Source organism: Bidens hawaiensis, unplaced genomic scaffold (genome assembly GCF_021521415.1).
Source record: "Bidens hawaiensis isolate Kalapana, Puna unplaced genomic scaffold, B.hawaiensis_p1.1 tig00000055_1, whole genome shotgun sequence".
Lineage (NCBI taxonomy): Eukaryota > Viridiplantae > Streptophyta > Magnoliopsida > Asterales > Asteraceae > Bidens > Bidens hawaiensis.
In genome coordinates this window covers 5,770,121-5,783,809 of record NW_027491016.1, presented here as the reverse complement: position 1 = coordinate 5,783,809, position 13,689 = coordinate 5,770,121, and the positions used below count along the sequence as shown (strand labels likewise).

Here is a 13,689-nt window from a genome sequence, read left to right as displayed (position 1 = left end):
AGGACTTAATGATTCTCTGTTGATATGCTGCCATACGAATCCTCACGGAATCCCTGAGTTCATCTACCGTGTCAAGATTATCGGCTAGATCCTGATTGTTGGTTTCAGGATTCTAGAGGTAGGATCTTGCAGCAGAGATCACCATTTCAGTCAGAATCATTGCCTTGGTCCCAAATACTAAAGAGAATGAAGTTTACCCCGTTGCATTCTTTGATGTGGTTTGATCTGCCCATAATACAAACGATAGTTCTTTGGCCCATTTTCCTTTCTTTGTCCCCAAATTATTCTTCAAATTGTTAACGATGATCTTGTTTGAAGATTCTGCTTGTCCATTGGCTTGAGGGTGTACTGGAATGCAAGTGATCATCTTGATACCCCATGCAGCACAAAAGTCAGTGGTTCTTTTGCCAATGAATTGAGACCCATTATCACAGATTATCTCGGCGGGGGATTCCGAGCGTGTCAGGATATTCTGTTTGATGAAGGATATCACCTTTTGCTCTCTCACTTGGGCAAAGGCCTCTGCTTCAATCTATTTGTAAAAGTAGTATGCCATTGCTTACATGAAAACTTTTCCTCCGAGGGCTGTTGGTAATTTACCCACGATATCCATCCCCTATTTCATGAAAGGCCATGGAGATACGGTCGGATGGATACGCTCAAGCGGTTGATGAAGGATGTTGCTATGTCTTTGAGAGGCATCACACTTTTGAGCATAGATCATTGCATCCTTCCTCATGGTTGGCTAATAATAGCCGGTCCTAAGGATCTTGGAGAACAAGGGATCGGCCTCCATTGTGATTCCCACAGTCGCCTTCATGGATATCTTTTAAGACTTCTTGTATTTCAGGATCCTCCAGAAATCTCAAGTATGGACCTGCAATGGATTTTTTTTCAGAGAATATTGTTTAAAATAACGAATCGAGATACCTTCATACGAAAGGCTTTAGGATTCTCATCCTTGGGAATCTCGTTGTGTTGCAAATTTTTCTAGATAGGTTGGACCCAGAATTACTGATTAATTTGAGGATCCTGACCAACAACATTTTCAGTGGCTGCTACTTCATTGACTTGAGGATCTTGCTTGGCAACTTCTCTTATTATTTCCTTTTCATCAAGTGAAGGCATATATGTGGTTGGATTCAGGATATGTATGATCGGAATTTTTATTTTCGTCGGGATCCTGAAAGTAGATCCAAGATTTGCCAAAGCATCTGCCTCAGCATTTTCCTCCCTAGGTACTTGTTCAATGATAAAAGAATCGGATTTCTCTGCCAGATTTTTAACTATATGCATATATTCTGTTAGCTTTTCACTTCTAACAGCATAGGAGCCGTTGAAGTGGTTAGCAAGCAATAGTGAATCCATAAATACATGAATAATTTTAACTTCTAAATCCTTGGATAACTGAAGGCCAAGAATTAAAGCTTCGTACTCAGCTTCATTATTGGTGGCTTGGAAATCACATTTGATTGCCTGGGGTATTATGCCCCCCTGTGACGATTTCAGGATGATTCCCAAGCCTACCCCCTGACTTGAGGCCCCATTAGTAAACAATATCCATTTACCCTTATCCTGGTCTAGTTGTTGAACTTTCCAATTAGCTTCCTGTTGGATATCACTACTGAAATCAGTCACAAAGTCAGCTAAAGCTTGGGAATTAATTGCTGCTCTAGGCTCATAGACAAGATCATAAGCACTCAATTTAACAGACCACTTAGCTATCCTACCAGACATTTCAGGTTTTCTCAAAACATTTTTAATAGGATAATTAGTTTTAACGAAGATAGTATGTGTCTCAAACTAGTGTCTTAACTTGGTAGAGGCCATAACTATAGCTAAAATTAAATTGTCTAAATGAGAATACCTGGTTTCAGCATCTAGTAGACTTTTACTTACATAGTAGATAGGATGTTTCCCTTTGTGATCTTTGACTAGTACAACAATTATAGTGTCTCGGGATACCGCCAATTAGAGGAATAACAGCTCACCATCTTTAGGCTTCATGAGTAAAGGTGTTGATGAAAGGTATTGTTTTAAGTCTTTATGCGCCTTCTCATTCTTCTATCCCCATTCAAACTTCTTGTTCTTTTTAAGGATCTCATAGAACTCTTTACACCTTTATGAGGATCTTGAGATAAACCTATTCAGGGCTGCGATCATGCCGGCTAATCTCTGAACATCCTTTACGTTGGCAGGTGCTTTTAGGTTCACAATGGCTTTGATCTGCTTTGGACTTGCTTCTATCACTCTTTTAGTAACCATGTATCCCAAAAACTTGCCTCCCCCCCACACTCCAAAGTGAGACTTGTACAGGTTCAGCTTCATGTTGTATTTGTCAAGGATATCAAAGGCTTCTTCAAGATCCTGGAGGTGATCCCCAGATTTATTCGATTTCACCACCATATCGTCGATATAGACCTCCATGGTGTCCCCCAGTTTTTCTTTGAACATCATGTTGACCAATATTTATAGGTTGCACCTGCGTTTCTCAAACCAAAAGGCATCGCAGTGTAACAGTATTGTAGTTATGAATGCCGTGTATTCTTGGTTCGAGGTTTTATTTGGATTTGTTGGAATCCCGAAAAGGAGTCCATAAAGGTCAGCATCTCATGTCCAGCAGCCGCATTCACCATAGAGTCTATATGCGACAATGGGAAAGAATCTTTAGGGCAAGCCTTGTTGAGATCTATGTAGTCGACACAGACTCTTACTCGCCATTCTTCTTCTGTACTACCACCACGTTAGCCAACCATCTCGGGAACTTGACATCCCTGATCATTTCAGCTTTCAACAGCCTATCAGCCTCTTCTTGTATAATGGCATTTCTTTTTAGGGCGAACTTCCTTCTCTTTTGTTGGATTGGCCTGAAACTTTTGTCCAAACCCAATTTATGAGTAATAATATTTTTGGAAATACCTGTTATGTCCTCGTGTTCCATGCAAATGTAGAGACCCTGCTTCTAAGGAACTTGACCAACTGATCTTCGATTTCTTTGGGGATCCCCATCCCTATCAACACTTTAATGTTGGAATCCTGATCATCTAATTGTACTTCTTTGAATTCTTGCTTAGCTGCTTCTAAGACATCTAGTGTTATGCTCTTTTGATTCCTATGCTTGAGTTGATTTAGCTGTTGGTTTCATTGAAGAAGCATAATAGTCTTTAGCTTCTTGTTGATCACCTTGAATCATGACGATTCCCCAAGGCATCGGCATCTTAATTCACTGGTGATAGGTTGAGGGAACTGCTTTCATCTCGTGGATCCAGGGTCTGCCTAAAATAACATTGAAAGAAGCCAATACATCAATAACACAGAATTTATGGATAGAGTTTACTCCCTCAACATAAACTGGAAGCCTGATCTCTCCCACTGTACACTTAGCTTCTTCGCTGAATCCCACCAAGACAGAAGACTTCGATATGATCTTAGATTATGGAATATTCATCCTCTTCAAGGTGTTCAACTGGATGATATTCACCGAACTTCCATTGTCCACCAAGATCTCGTGTACAAAAAAAGTAGACATATAAAGGGTTATTATCAAACCATCATGGTGAAGATCCTGAATAATGTTCCTGTCCGCATCATCGAAGGTGACTCCGTATTCTCTGGGCAGGGTTTAGATGATGGAGAATCCGACTTCCTGTTCGAATGGTTGTAGCTATTGGAAGCATCCAGCCTTTGCGGAATTATCCTGTCTTCTTCCAGCCTGATAAACCTTAAAGCCTTGTTCCTTACTTCGTTTAGGTTCCTGCAATGATTCATGACGAGATCCTCATAAAAAGAGCTATCCTTCTTGAGACCCATTTTGAAAGCTTGCACAGCGGTCGCGACGTCAAGGTTGGGGATCTCTAGGGGTTCCTTGTTGAATTTGCTGACATAATCCCTAACCGATTCATCTTTACCCCGTGCTACTCTATACAAGTTACTAGTTAACCTTTTAAAACTTCTTTGCAAGAAAATTGGTTATTAATACTAAATGAGCAAAAGACTTACTAGAGAAAGGAGGGACACTTAGAAGCCATTTCAACGCGGCTCCAGTTAAGGTCGAGCCAAAGCCTTTGCATAAGCAGACTTCCTTGAGATTTTGAGGTATGGGGTTGATCTCCATTCTTTCTCGATGTTGGGCATCATGTTCTTCAGGATCCGTGGTTCCATCGTACAACTTCATGCTTGGAGTCTAGAATCGCTTCGGGATCTCAGCATCACATATGGGGGGTGCGAATCTTGAGATATTGTAAGTGCTTGGAGCTACCTCCGGAATCGCTTGGACTATCCCATGTACGCTAGAGATTAATTCCTTGGGTTTTTGCAATTTGTTCTGTACCATTGGGCTACTACCGGAATCCTGCGCAGCACCATGGTTAGTCATAGGTATAATGACATTATTAAAATTCCTGAGTGGGAATTGCTCTCGTGGCCTGGACAGGATCAATGGGAAGGAAGTCATCATAACGATTTCCCTGGGATCCCGACACATTAAGCTTGAGGTTCCTAGGCAGCAATGGGGTGGAGGATTCCTCCGTCGGCTTCTGAGTCTTCATCTTTTCCTTCATCTGCATTTAAACATCAAAAATATCATCGTTATACATACGGACGGGCCTCGTGTTGGGGGACCCAGATCTTTGGAGTGGCACACCGGCAAAAGGCCTTGTTGTAGGAGGAAGCATGTTGTTTGATCCTCCGGCTCCTGAGATGTTAAAGCCATGTTGATCATCTTCCTCTGGATAGCAGGTGGAGGAGGAAGTGGTTGAGCAGCTCCAGAAATTGCGATCGGCACGGATGAAGATGTAGCTTTTGATTGAGAGACCATTTTTGAGTATAGATTTGTAAGGTAACGGTTTAGGATGGATGTAAATATGGATTTGAGTATAAAAAGCCCCACGATGGGCGCCAAACTATTTTGGTCAAAAATCACCGAAGTAATAATTGAACAATATCATTAAGTGAGGTAGAGTTTCTTTAATAGTGAGGTAAGTAATATAGAAGACAAGTGCGGTAAAAGTAACGGTGAACACAGCGATATAGTGAGGAAAAGCCTAGGATCCTAGTAAGGATCTTCGGAAAAAACCTCGTGGAGAGAAAACCACCCCCTTCCTCAATTTATCAATAAGGTAAAATTGGTTACAAGTCGGGAACTGAATGAGAACGAATGCTAGAATACAAGTGTCAGTGTTGTGAGCGCGGAAAGATGTGTCTCTAAACGTTCTCAACAGCCCTATTATATAGAAATGAAAAATAACTATAACTCCTACAATTCTGGGAACCCTAGCTGCCATGACCGTTTGAAGGCGTGTTCTCCAATTCCTCGTGTGTTTTGACTTGGTCTTCCGATCTTTCAGGTAGATTGAGTCAGCTAGCCGTTGTAGACCGTTATACTTTTGAGTAACCTGCAAGCACAATATAAATAACATAAGAATGGTTAGTTCAGGATCCTGCGACCATTTGGGAATCCAAGCTATCAGGATATTCTTCAAGATTACACTAGGGATAAAACGACCCCTAACAATCACCATGGCCATCGATGTCTAGATCTTCACACAAAAAGAATCCTGTGATGTCATCTCCCCCAACACGCATAGTTACACCATATGAGTTTTTATAATCTTCTTTCTGTCCCTCATATATGTCTAACTATTCTTGAGTCTCGTATACCCAATCCGAAACCTTATATACAACTCAAGCATCACCCATATCTTCTCACCAGTCACCATCCTTTGGGTACATGGAAAAGACCCAAATTACAACGCATCTATCCATGACTACCACTTGCCCCAACTCTATGATATTATCAATTCGTAAGCTTAAAAGCAACTTCATTCCCTGGTCGCTTGCTAGCATTACAAGAACTACATGGGCACAAGCCAATCCAATGCATTTGTTGAGAATGGAACTTGAATTTTTGTTCCTAGACCACACGTAGTAAATGTGCTTGTATGCACACAAGCTTAATTATCATTGATTTCTCGTTCAATTGGTTACTAACATAAAGTGCAATCAACCCAATATTGATTGCGATAAGACATTTAGTACACTTGTCATACCAGTTATTTCTCTTCATGGCTCCCTTCATGAGACGATATATATATGCACACATCTCTGGAGTTGGTCGATTCTTGTCACGGGAAAACTTTACAAATTTTATTGGCACACACAAGACTTGCTACATAGGCTTAAAAAGGTGCTAGCGGCAGTGTTTCATTGTCTGTGAGGCAGAGTTAACATTAAGCCCTGCCTTTTGCATGATGTATAAATTTCAAATCTGGAAGCAACTTTTAGGTTGGGTCAAAGAACATGGACTCTTGTGCTTCAGAAGCTTGTATTATGATTTATGAGTTGTTTAGTAAGTACACTGTTTGTCTCTCATATTCTCATGTATACACTACTTGTATATTGGTAGTAGTTAAAGCCTTCCATTACAGTTTTTCTCATGTATATATATTGTCTAAAAAATCGCTTTTGTAAACCAAGGCGGTGAGCATGGTCAGTGAGTTTATTCATAACCTTTAGAAAATTACATTAACAAATAGCATACATAATTTTAAATTTTTGCATCACTTTAATGGAACACAAGAGAAATTGTTTGTGTAAAAAAGAAACACTAAGCATATGCAGATGCAGGTTCTGGAGAAGCAAAAACATGGAATGGAAAATCAAGGTACATGTGAATTAACTTAGTTGAAAATCATCCCAGAATACAAGCTCTACTGTTATATAAAAATCAACAATAAGACTGATCTTGTATACTAGCATCAACACAACCATTGTTCTGTAACCATCACATTTATTTTGGATTTCAAAGAAGAGGCTTACACTGAAGCACATATACTTGTCCATCTTGCACCACCCCTTCAATGTTTTGTGCACATCCACACAAGTCTTCTACTCTCTTCGCCATTTCTGCAATTTTTGACAGAATCAAATCTTGAAACCGCAAATCTGTTACCAATGTGCCCCTGGAGTAATCCAACACAACTTCCTCCTTGTTTTCCATTGAAACACTGCAAAAAGTTTTGCTTCTAATCAAATCCTACTAGGCTTGAGTTTCACCTAGGCTCATTGACTTTCAGTTAACAGCATACCTGTCATAGATACCATTGCCAGTATAGTTACTCATGTTCTCAGATTTAAAATCCGGCCTAAAGATAACCGATCTCTTGTTCTGTGTGTATAATCCTGTAGACTTGCTTGGGTAACAAGTAACCTGAAAGTTACATTATTATTAAAACTAAAATGACATTCAGCTTTATTGGAGTATATTCTAGTCTTACAATAGGTGATTTAAGATCAGATTTCTTAGTAATAGAAGTCATGGCGCAACCCAAAGAAGCACCAGCTAAAGCCTCAACCGAGCCCTTGACAATCTGTTATTAAATCAAACCTCTTAAATCATATTACTCACAAAGAGATTTTAATATTAGTTATTATCTTCTGTAATCATACTTGACACAATATATATTTATTTAACAAAATTGTACAAATGTGTTTGGCTTACCTCTGTGTATATCTCTGAGGAGTCTTGAGAGACAGGATGATATGTGTAGGTCACAAAGGCATAATCAGCTCTAATATATTCTTGAATTAAAATACCAATGTGTAGTTTATCATAATTAGTGTTTGTTTCCCTGTGACTGATATACGCTCTTTCATTCCATTTAGAAGCCCAAACCTGAAAAACGAGTAAGCGATACACGACTTAACAATTACTAAGAATGCTATATAGTATTTTAAAAAATATTGATAATTTACTTTTTTATTACATAACACGACTAATGTTTGATGGTAAAAACCATACCACATTTCTATTTAAGGTCAAGAAAGTTTGAAAAATAAAAACCCTATTTGCATGATTAAAGCATTAGCTTTCGAAACATAACGCTAAAGTTCTTGACTTCCCGCACTTTATTATTAACATAAAAGTCCATTTTTGCATGATTTAATCCCCAGACTTTCCAAAAGATAACAAAAAGGTCTTTTTTGCATGATTAAATCCCTAAACTGTATTAAAAGGACTTTTGTTAAGTTTTGAAAGTAATGTAAAAATGGAATCTAAGGCCTTATGGGTGGTTTACACAAGTCCAGAGGGCAATTTATTGACCAGTGGCCCTTTAAAATGTCATAAGTTTGACTGTAAACTGAAACCAACCAACTTTTTTTAAAACCTTGATGATTTCATATATTCATTACATATAACACAGAAAAGATAATGTTGGTATCAAAATTTACTAGCTATAAAAAACATCTAAATTTCAAACTTTTAACTGTAAAGTGAGCTTTTTGGAAAGAGGGGTACCATTTTTATTGCTTGCCAAACTCGGTTTTGTGTATCCTCTCCAGGGCCTTGAGGCCATGGTAATCTTGAACTCTTCATTTTCCTCCTAATTTCAATGCTCTCCAAAGTTCAAATACAAAATTCATAATTTTATTAGAAATTTCAAATAATCTTAACCAATAAAGAAAATCTTGCAATTAATATTAAAAGTCTCAAAACGGGACTATTGAATTTTTATGAGAACGAGAATTCAAATGGAGTGAATTTAACATAAATTTTAACTTGATGAAGTACCATTCTACGAGGAGCTTTCATTTGCACAGCAGTTTCTTGAATCTCCTTAAGCTTTGAAATGTCTCCTCTATCTACATGTTCACTGAGGCGAGCAACTTTCTTTGCTACTTCCTGAAGAATCAATTAGTGGACTTTAATTTAGGGGCACGTGTCTTGTCAAAGATTACATAAACTTGTTGTAAACTTGTAATATCTAGTTAATTCCACTTATAAAAAGGCAAGAAAGATATAAATCATACCTTATTTATGTCATCTGATAATACTTTTTCAAAAACTCCAAAAGGTATGACAACTGATGCTGGAAATCTTATCCATTCCGGTACCTCTTTACTCAAGAATCTAATGCTGCATGACTTTTCACCACCTATACATCCATCACTCATAGTTAAGTAGACATGGAAAAATGGAGGTCAACCTGTTTGACCGGTCTATATTATAAGATTTTATCATTTTAATATTAATTACAAACTAACGAGCATACCATTTCATTAGAGGTTTCTTCAAGTGACATAACATACATATTGCTGAAAGTATTGTTATTTTGAGAGAGTCCTTGTAAAGTGGATGAAGCAGAGAGTTTTGGAAAGAAAGGAAGGCTGCAGAGGTTTCCGTCAATTAACAAACATTTTAAATTTTCTGAAATCACTATAGTTAAAATATTTTCCAGATGTATGTTAAAAATGCACCTGTGTCTTATAAATGCACCTGTGTCTCAATAGGTTTTCAATATTCTCTTTATGAAAAATTCCATTAAGCAAGCATTTAGAATTTACTGCACCGTCATCTTTAACCTGCAAAATTCACATTCAGATGATAATATACGTGCTAGAATGTGAATGTTACATAATGAAGATACTTGCATCGATTTCTTTGTGTAAATTAATTCGGAAGCTAGCTCCATTCATCTTCAACCTAACAGTCAAAGGGTTAGTACATCAAAAAACAAAAACCAAAAACCAAAATAATAATAATAATAATAATAATAATAATAATAATAAATTATAAAACAACTAGTTGAGCTTGCACCATTTATCATGTTTGGTATTTTTAAGAACAAATTCAATGGCATGTATCATAGGGTCCCTTAGCTCAATGTCAACAACATATATGTCTCCATCCTACAAGTCACATAATCAGTAATGAAAGTAGAAAAATAAAATTCCCTTTTTCGTTCAAAAATATAAAAATGGTAGTAACAACACGGCAATTATATTATTACAAAAAACAAACCTTTATAAACGGAGTACTCAATGCAGCTTTCTTATATACTGTTGTCCCAGGTGGATAAAAGGAGGGTATGAACCATTTTCTGCAAGAAAGAAACATAATCACACATTTTTGACCCAAACCCGCTTTCATCCATTACCCGACATGCCCTTTCACCACCTCAAATAAGTAAGAAAAAAAAGTTAACGTTCTCAAGAAGAGTAATCACTTGTTTCCATTGGAGATGCAACCCCAGTGTAGAATCCATGTTTGTGAACGGTTATAAAGTTGAAGTTTCACTTTCGCATTGTGGCTACTTGAAAACACGGATACATCAACCTAATGATAAAATACCACATAGTTTCCAAAATTAGAGATATATATTTAACATCTGAGGACAAATAGCATTATTATAACACCAATCATGAATGTTAATGTTACATTTGTGCTATATATGCATAAAAAGTCAAAATTTGCCCATATAGTGATATCATGACAAATGAGAAATTCTAACCTGAAGCACCATTCCATTGTGGAATTTATATTTCTTTATCTCGATACATTCGGAAGACTTGGCGGATGCCATAGTGGGCTTTAGCAAATGCAATAAGCAGATTCAACATTTGAACCAGTTTGAGAATCTTATAAATCTGCAAGCTGAAGTATAAATGAAAGAAAGTATATTCCATATTCCAAAAGACTAAAGATTTAGGCAAAGAATCACATTCTCCATTCTTCTGAAACATGGGCATAAATAAAAACTTCTAATTTAAAATATAAACTTCATTTCACAAGGAAGGTTCATAGCCTAAAGCAAACACCATTACATTTATTCTATTACACCAAAAACAGCATAAAACAAAAACAAAGAAAAAAACACTTAATGTCGAAGAATTACACAATACAGGATCATTAGTTAATAACTTATATCATCAGCTAGATACTAAATGATAATCACTGAGTAAGCAGCTTTGAGTCACATGCCACTATCTTAACTTGTCCAACATTCTCCTGTGTGTCATCATACTTGAAAATCGCATCCTGAACGATAAAGGTCCACACATTGTCACAGAATCTGTAGGTGTGCAAGTGTCCCTGTTATCATATCAATGTAAACCAATTTAAAAAAAACACACTAACATTGCAATGATTCCTTAATAAATTATTTTTTAAATGTTATCAATGAACTTATTATACCTTGATGGTCACCTTGCTTTTAACTTGGCTGTCAAGCGCTTCGGTCATCGACTGCAATCAGTACAACACGAGAAACCAATTCAAATCTTCAAAAAGTATAAATTTTTTTTAAAAATTTCCTTTTGGTAATTTTTGAAATTTCCTTTTGGTAATTTTCATATTTTTAAACTGTTCCAAACCAATTCAAATCTTAAAAAATTATAACTTTTTTTTAAACAACTTCTTTTTGATAATTGTCACTTTTTAAACTGTTCCAAACCAATTCAAATCTTAAAAGAAAAAAAAACATAAATATTTTTAAACAATATATTTTTTAAAAATTGTCACTTTTTAAAGTGTTCCAAACCAATTCAAATCTTAAAAAAAATTATAAATTTTTTTAAACAACTTCTTTTTGGTAATTGTCACTTTTTAAACTGTTCCAAGCCAATTCAAATCTTAAAAGAGAAAAAACATAAATATTTTTTAAAAATTGTCACTTTTTAAAGGGTTCCAAACCAATTCAAATCTTAAAAAAATATAAAGTATTTTAAACAATTTCCTTTTGGCAAATGTTAACCATTAAACTGTTCCAAAACAATTCAACCCACAAAACACAAATCATAATAATCTTCAACAAACAGAAATTGTTATCCCATTGGACACAAATTAAGTAAACAAGACCTTATCAAACTGAACAAGTACTTGAATTGCAAGCTCTGGGCTGAGAATCCCATTGGACACCATCTCATCTAGGGTTTCAGTCAAACACATACCGATCGTTGATCTGCGGTACAATTCAAACGTCGCCATTGATCAAGATCTGTACAATACAAGAAACCCATCATCAGGAAACAAGCAATTATCATTTTTTTCAGTAAAAGAAAAAAACCCTAATCTTGAAATTAAAATTGAAGGTAAAAAAACCCTAATTTTGAAATAAAAATTGAATCTTGGTACGTTTGTTGGTTTGTTTGTTTATAAGATGGGAGTGAAGTACGAAAGTGAGCAATTTGTGACAGGAATTCGTTAAGAGAGAGAGAGATTGGGGGTTTTATACCTTCAAGTTTATAGTTGCTTGTTTGGAATATAAAGCAAGGTTTTTCTTTTTCTTTCTTTGTTTTTTTATTAATTGTTGTTTTTTATTTATTTATTTTACAACATGCTCCTAAGACCGTCCGCTATGGGTGCCCTTGAGGGGCTGAAGGCGCGACACGCCGTCAAGGGGCCTGGAAGGTAGGGGGCGGCTTCACAAATATGGGCGATGTTCTCTCTCTCTTCATCTCTCACACACATACACATATATATGTATATACATACATATATAGGATTGGAATCATGTGAGAATCATTTGGGAATTGAGAACAGCCACTAATTTTCTTTTTAAGTTTGGGTATTTAAAATTCCATTTAAAGGGTAGAAAAGGAATTTTATCATCTAGCAATTGAACACACAGACGATTGGGAGAAGAACTAGAAGTTCAAAGAGAACCAATCGTATATATTGAAATCGATGCTTCATAGCAGTTTTGGTTTGTACTTTCTCAATTCCGATCAACACAAATCTGATTCGGTGAACAATCAGAACTTCAAATCCAATTCAGGTATGATCGCAATTTCATTATGAGCAATTAGGGTTTGTTCATTCTAATATTTGAATTTAATAATAGATATTGCAACTATTGGATCTACTAAATTGATTAACAACACATATGCAAACAACATTTTCCAATCAGAATGATATGAAAAAGGTCAATCCAACCCAGCCATGTTCTGCCTACTTCAAATTCCACGTGACATGGTAATTTTGTTAATTTTTATGTTCATAACATATAATTTACCATCAATGTTTTCTTATTAGTAATGAAATTTGTGTAAATAAATTGGTTTTGGGCTTGAATTGACATAATTTGACATTTCTTCATTGTAAATACACGCACGCCATATGCTTGACCAAATGTCTATATGAGTTTCAAACACAACTTGATTTCGGTCCGGTCTTTTGTTTTTCGGTTGTTCTCAATCCATGCCCTAGGACCGACCTAAACACGAGAATATAGATACGTGGTCCCAAGACCACCCGATGCAACATATCGGTCGTGGTTTTGGTTAAATTTTGGTCCGGCTTTCGAGTCGACCCTAGTTTTGCTCACCCCTAAATTGGATATATAACAAAAGAATTGGATTCTTAAAAGTGATTTTAGATTGAATTAAAGAGGTTAAAAATCAAGTTTGGTCATTTTAGTTTTCTGCTGAATTTTCGTTTATGTCTAGATTTTGACCATCTTTGAAAATTCTAGTGTATAATAATATTTGAATATATGTGTATGGACATACAATGATTATACATATATGTATAATAACATTTTTTTATATATATGTTTATTTTAATGCAAGTCATACACTGTTGCACTAGTCATACAAATATGTTTAATTCAATGCAACTCAGAAAATGTAAGTACATCATAATTATACCATTTCTACTTAAAAGATGTATGTACAAGGTATTTACATTAGATTATGCATATATGTACAATAATATTGTACACATGTATAATCACTTTTAATTCTATATATATGTATAATAACTTTGTTAATTATGTAACACTAATACTGCGGTACAAATTGTTTTTGTGTTACATTGTAACTCGAGAGGAAGCTGATGGAATAAATACTTATCGTGTTGCTCACCAAGACCATGGGAGAGATAAACGGGAAACAAAAGATGAGGACATAAAG

General features: G+C 36.0%; 5 protein-coding genes across 6 annotated transcripts; all 5 read right to left on the bottom strand.

Moving 5' to 3' along the window:
* Positions 1 to 193: 193 nt before the first annotated feature.
* LOC143541137 (uncharacterized) lies at positions 194 to 739 on the bottom strand. The gene is made up of 2 exons (XM_077034060.1): positions 644 to 739; positions 194 to 532 (listed from the first exon to the last, which is right to left on the bottom strand). Exons 1-2 carry the CDS (start codon positions 737 to 739, stop codon positions 194 to 196), a joined length of 435 nt encoding a protein of 144 aa, XP_076890175.1.
* Positions 740 to 1,011: 272 nt separating this feature from the next.
* On the bottom strand, positions 1,012 to 1,737 carry LOC143541049 (uncharacterized). The gene has a single exon (XM_077033986.1). The coding sequence runs from the start codon at positions 1,735 to 1,737 to the stop codon at positions 1,012 to 1,014; it is 726 nt and encodes a 241-aa protein (XP_076890101.1).
* A 5,062-nt stretch (positions 1,738 to 6,799) lies between these two features.
* LOC143540957 (alpha-glucan water dikinase, chloroplastic-like) lies at positions 6,800 to 8,952 on the bottom strand. Its single transcript, XM_077033917.1, has 7 exons — positions 8,809 to 8,952; positions 8,570 to 8,680; positions 8,297 to 8,395; positions 7,499 to 7,672; positions 7,275 to 7,367; positions 7,086 to 7,207; positions 6,800 to 7,004 (listed from the first exon to the last, which is right to left on the bottom strand). Exons 1-7 carry the CDS (start codon positions 8,950 to 8,952, stop codon positions 6,800 to 6,802), a joined length of 948 nt encoding a protein of 315 aa, XP_076890032.1.
* An 83-nt stretch (positions 8,953 to 9,035) lies between these two features.
* Positions 9,036 to 10,367, bottom strand: LOC143533374 (alpha-glucan water dikinase 2-like). The gene is made up of 6 exons (XM_077028202.1): positions 10,290 to 10,367; positions 10,005 to 10,114; positions 9,800 to 9,878; positions 9,596 to 9,687; positions 9,275 to 9,481; positions 9,036 to 9,165 (listed from the first exon to the last, which is right to left on the bottom strand). Exons 1-5 carry the CDS (start codon positions 10,359 to 10,361, stop codon positions 9,409 to 9,411), a joined length of 426 nt encoding a protein of 141 aa, XP_076884317.1. The 5' UTR covers positions 10,362 to 10,367; the 3' UTR covers positions 9,036 to 9,165; positions 9,275 to 9,408.
* Positions 10,368 to 10,681: 314 nt separating this feature from the next.
* Positions 10,682 to 12,038, bottom strand: LOC143533210 (transcription initiation factor IIA subunit 2). 2 transcript variants are annotated; one of them, XM_077028130.1, is made up of 4 exons: positions 12,012 to 12,038; positions 11,636 to 11,774; positions 10,973 to 11,023; positions 10,682 to 10,870 (listed from the first exon to the last, which is right to left on the bottom strand). In XM_077028130.1, the coding sequence occupies exons 2-4, from the start codon at positions 11,762 to 11,764 to the stop codon at positions 10,730 to 10,732; spliced, it is 321 nt and encodes a 106-aa protein (XP_076884245.1). In that variant the 5' UTR covers positions 11,765 to 11,774; positions 12,012 to 12,038; the 3' UTR covers positions 10,682 to 10,729. The 2 variants fall into 2 exon arrangements, with proteins under 2 accessions (XP_076884245.1, XP_076884196.1); XM_077028081.1 differs by lacking the exon at positions 12,012 to 12,038 and adding an exon at positions 11,879 to 11,904.
* Positions 12,039 to 13,689: the final 1,651 nt, after the last annotated feature.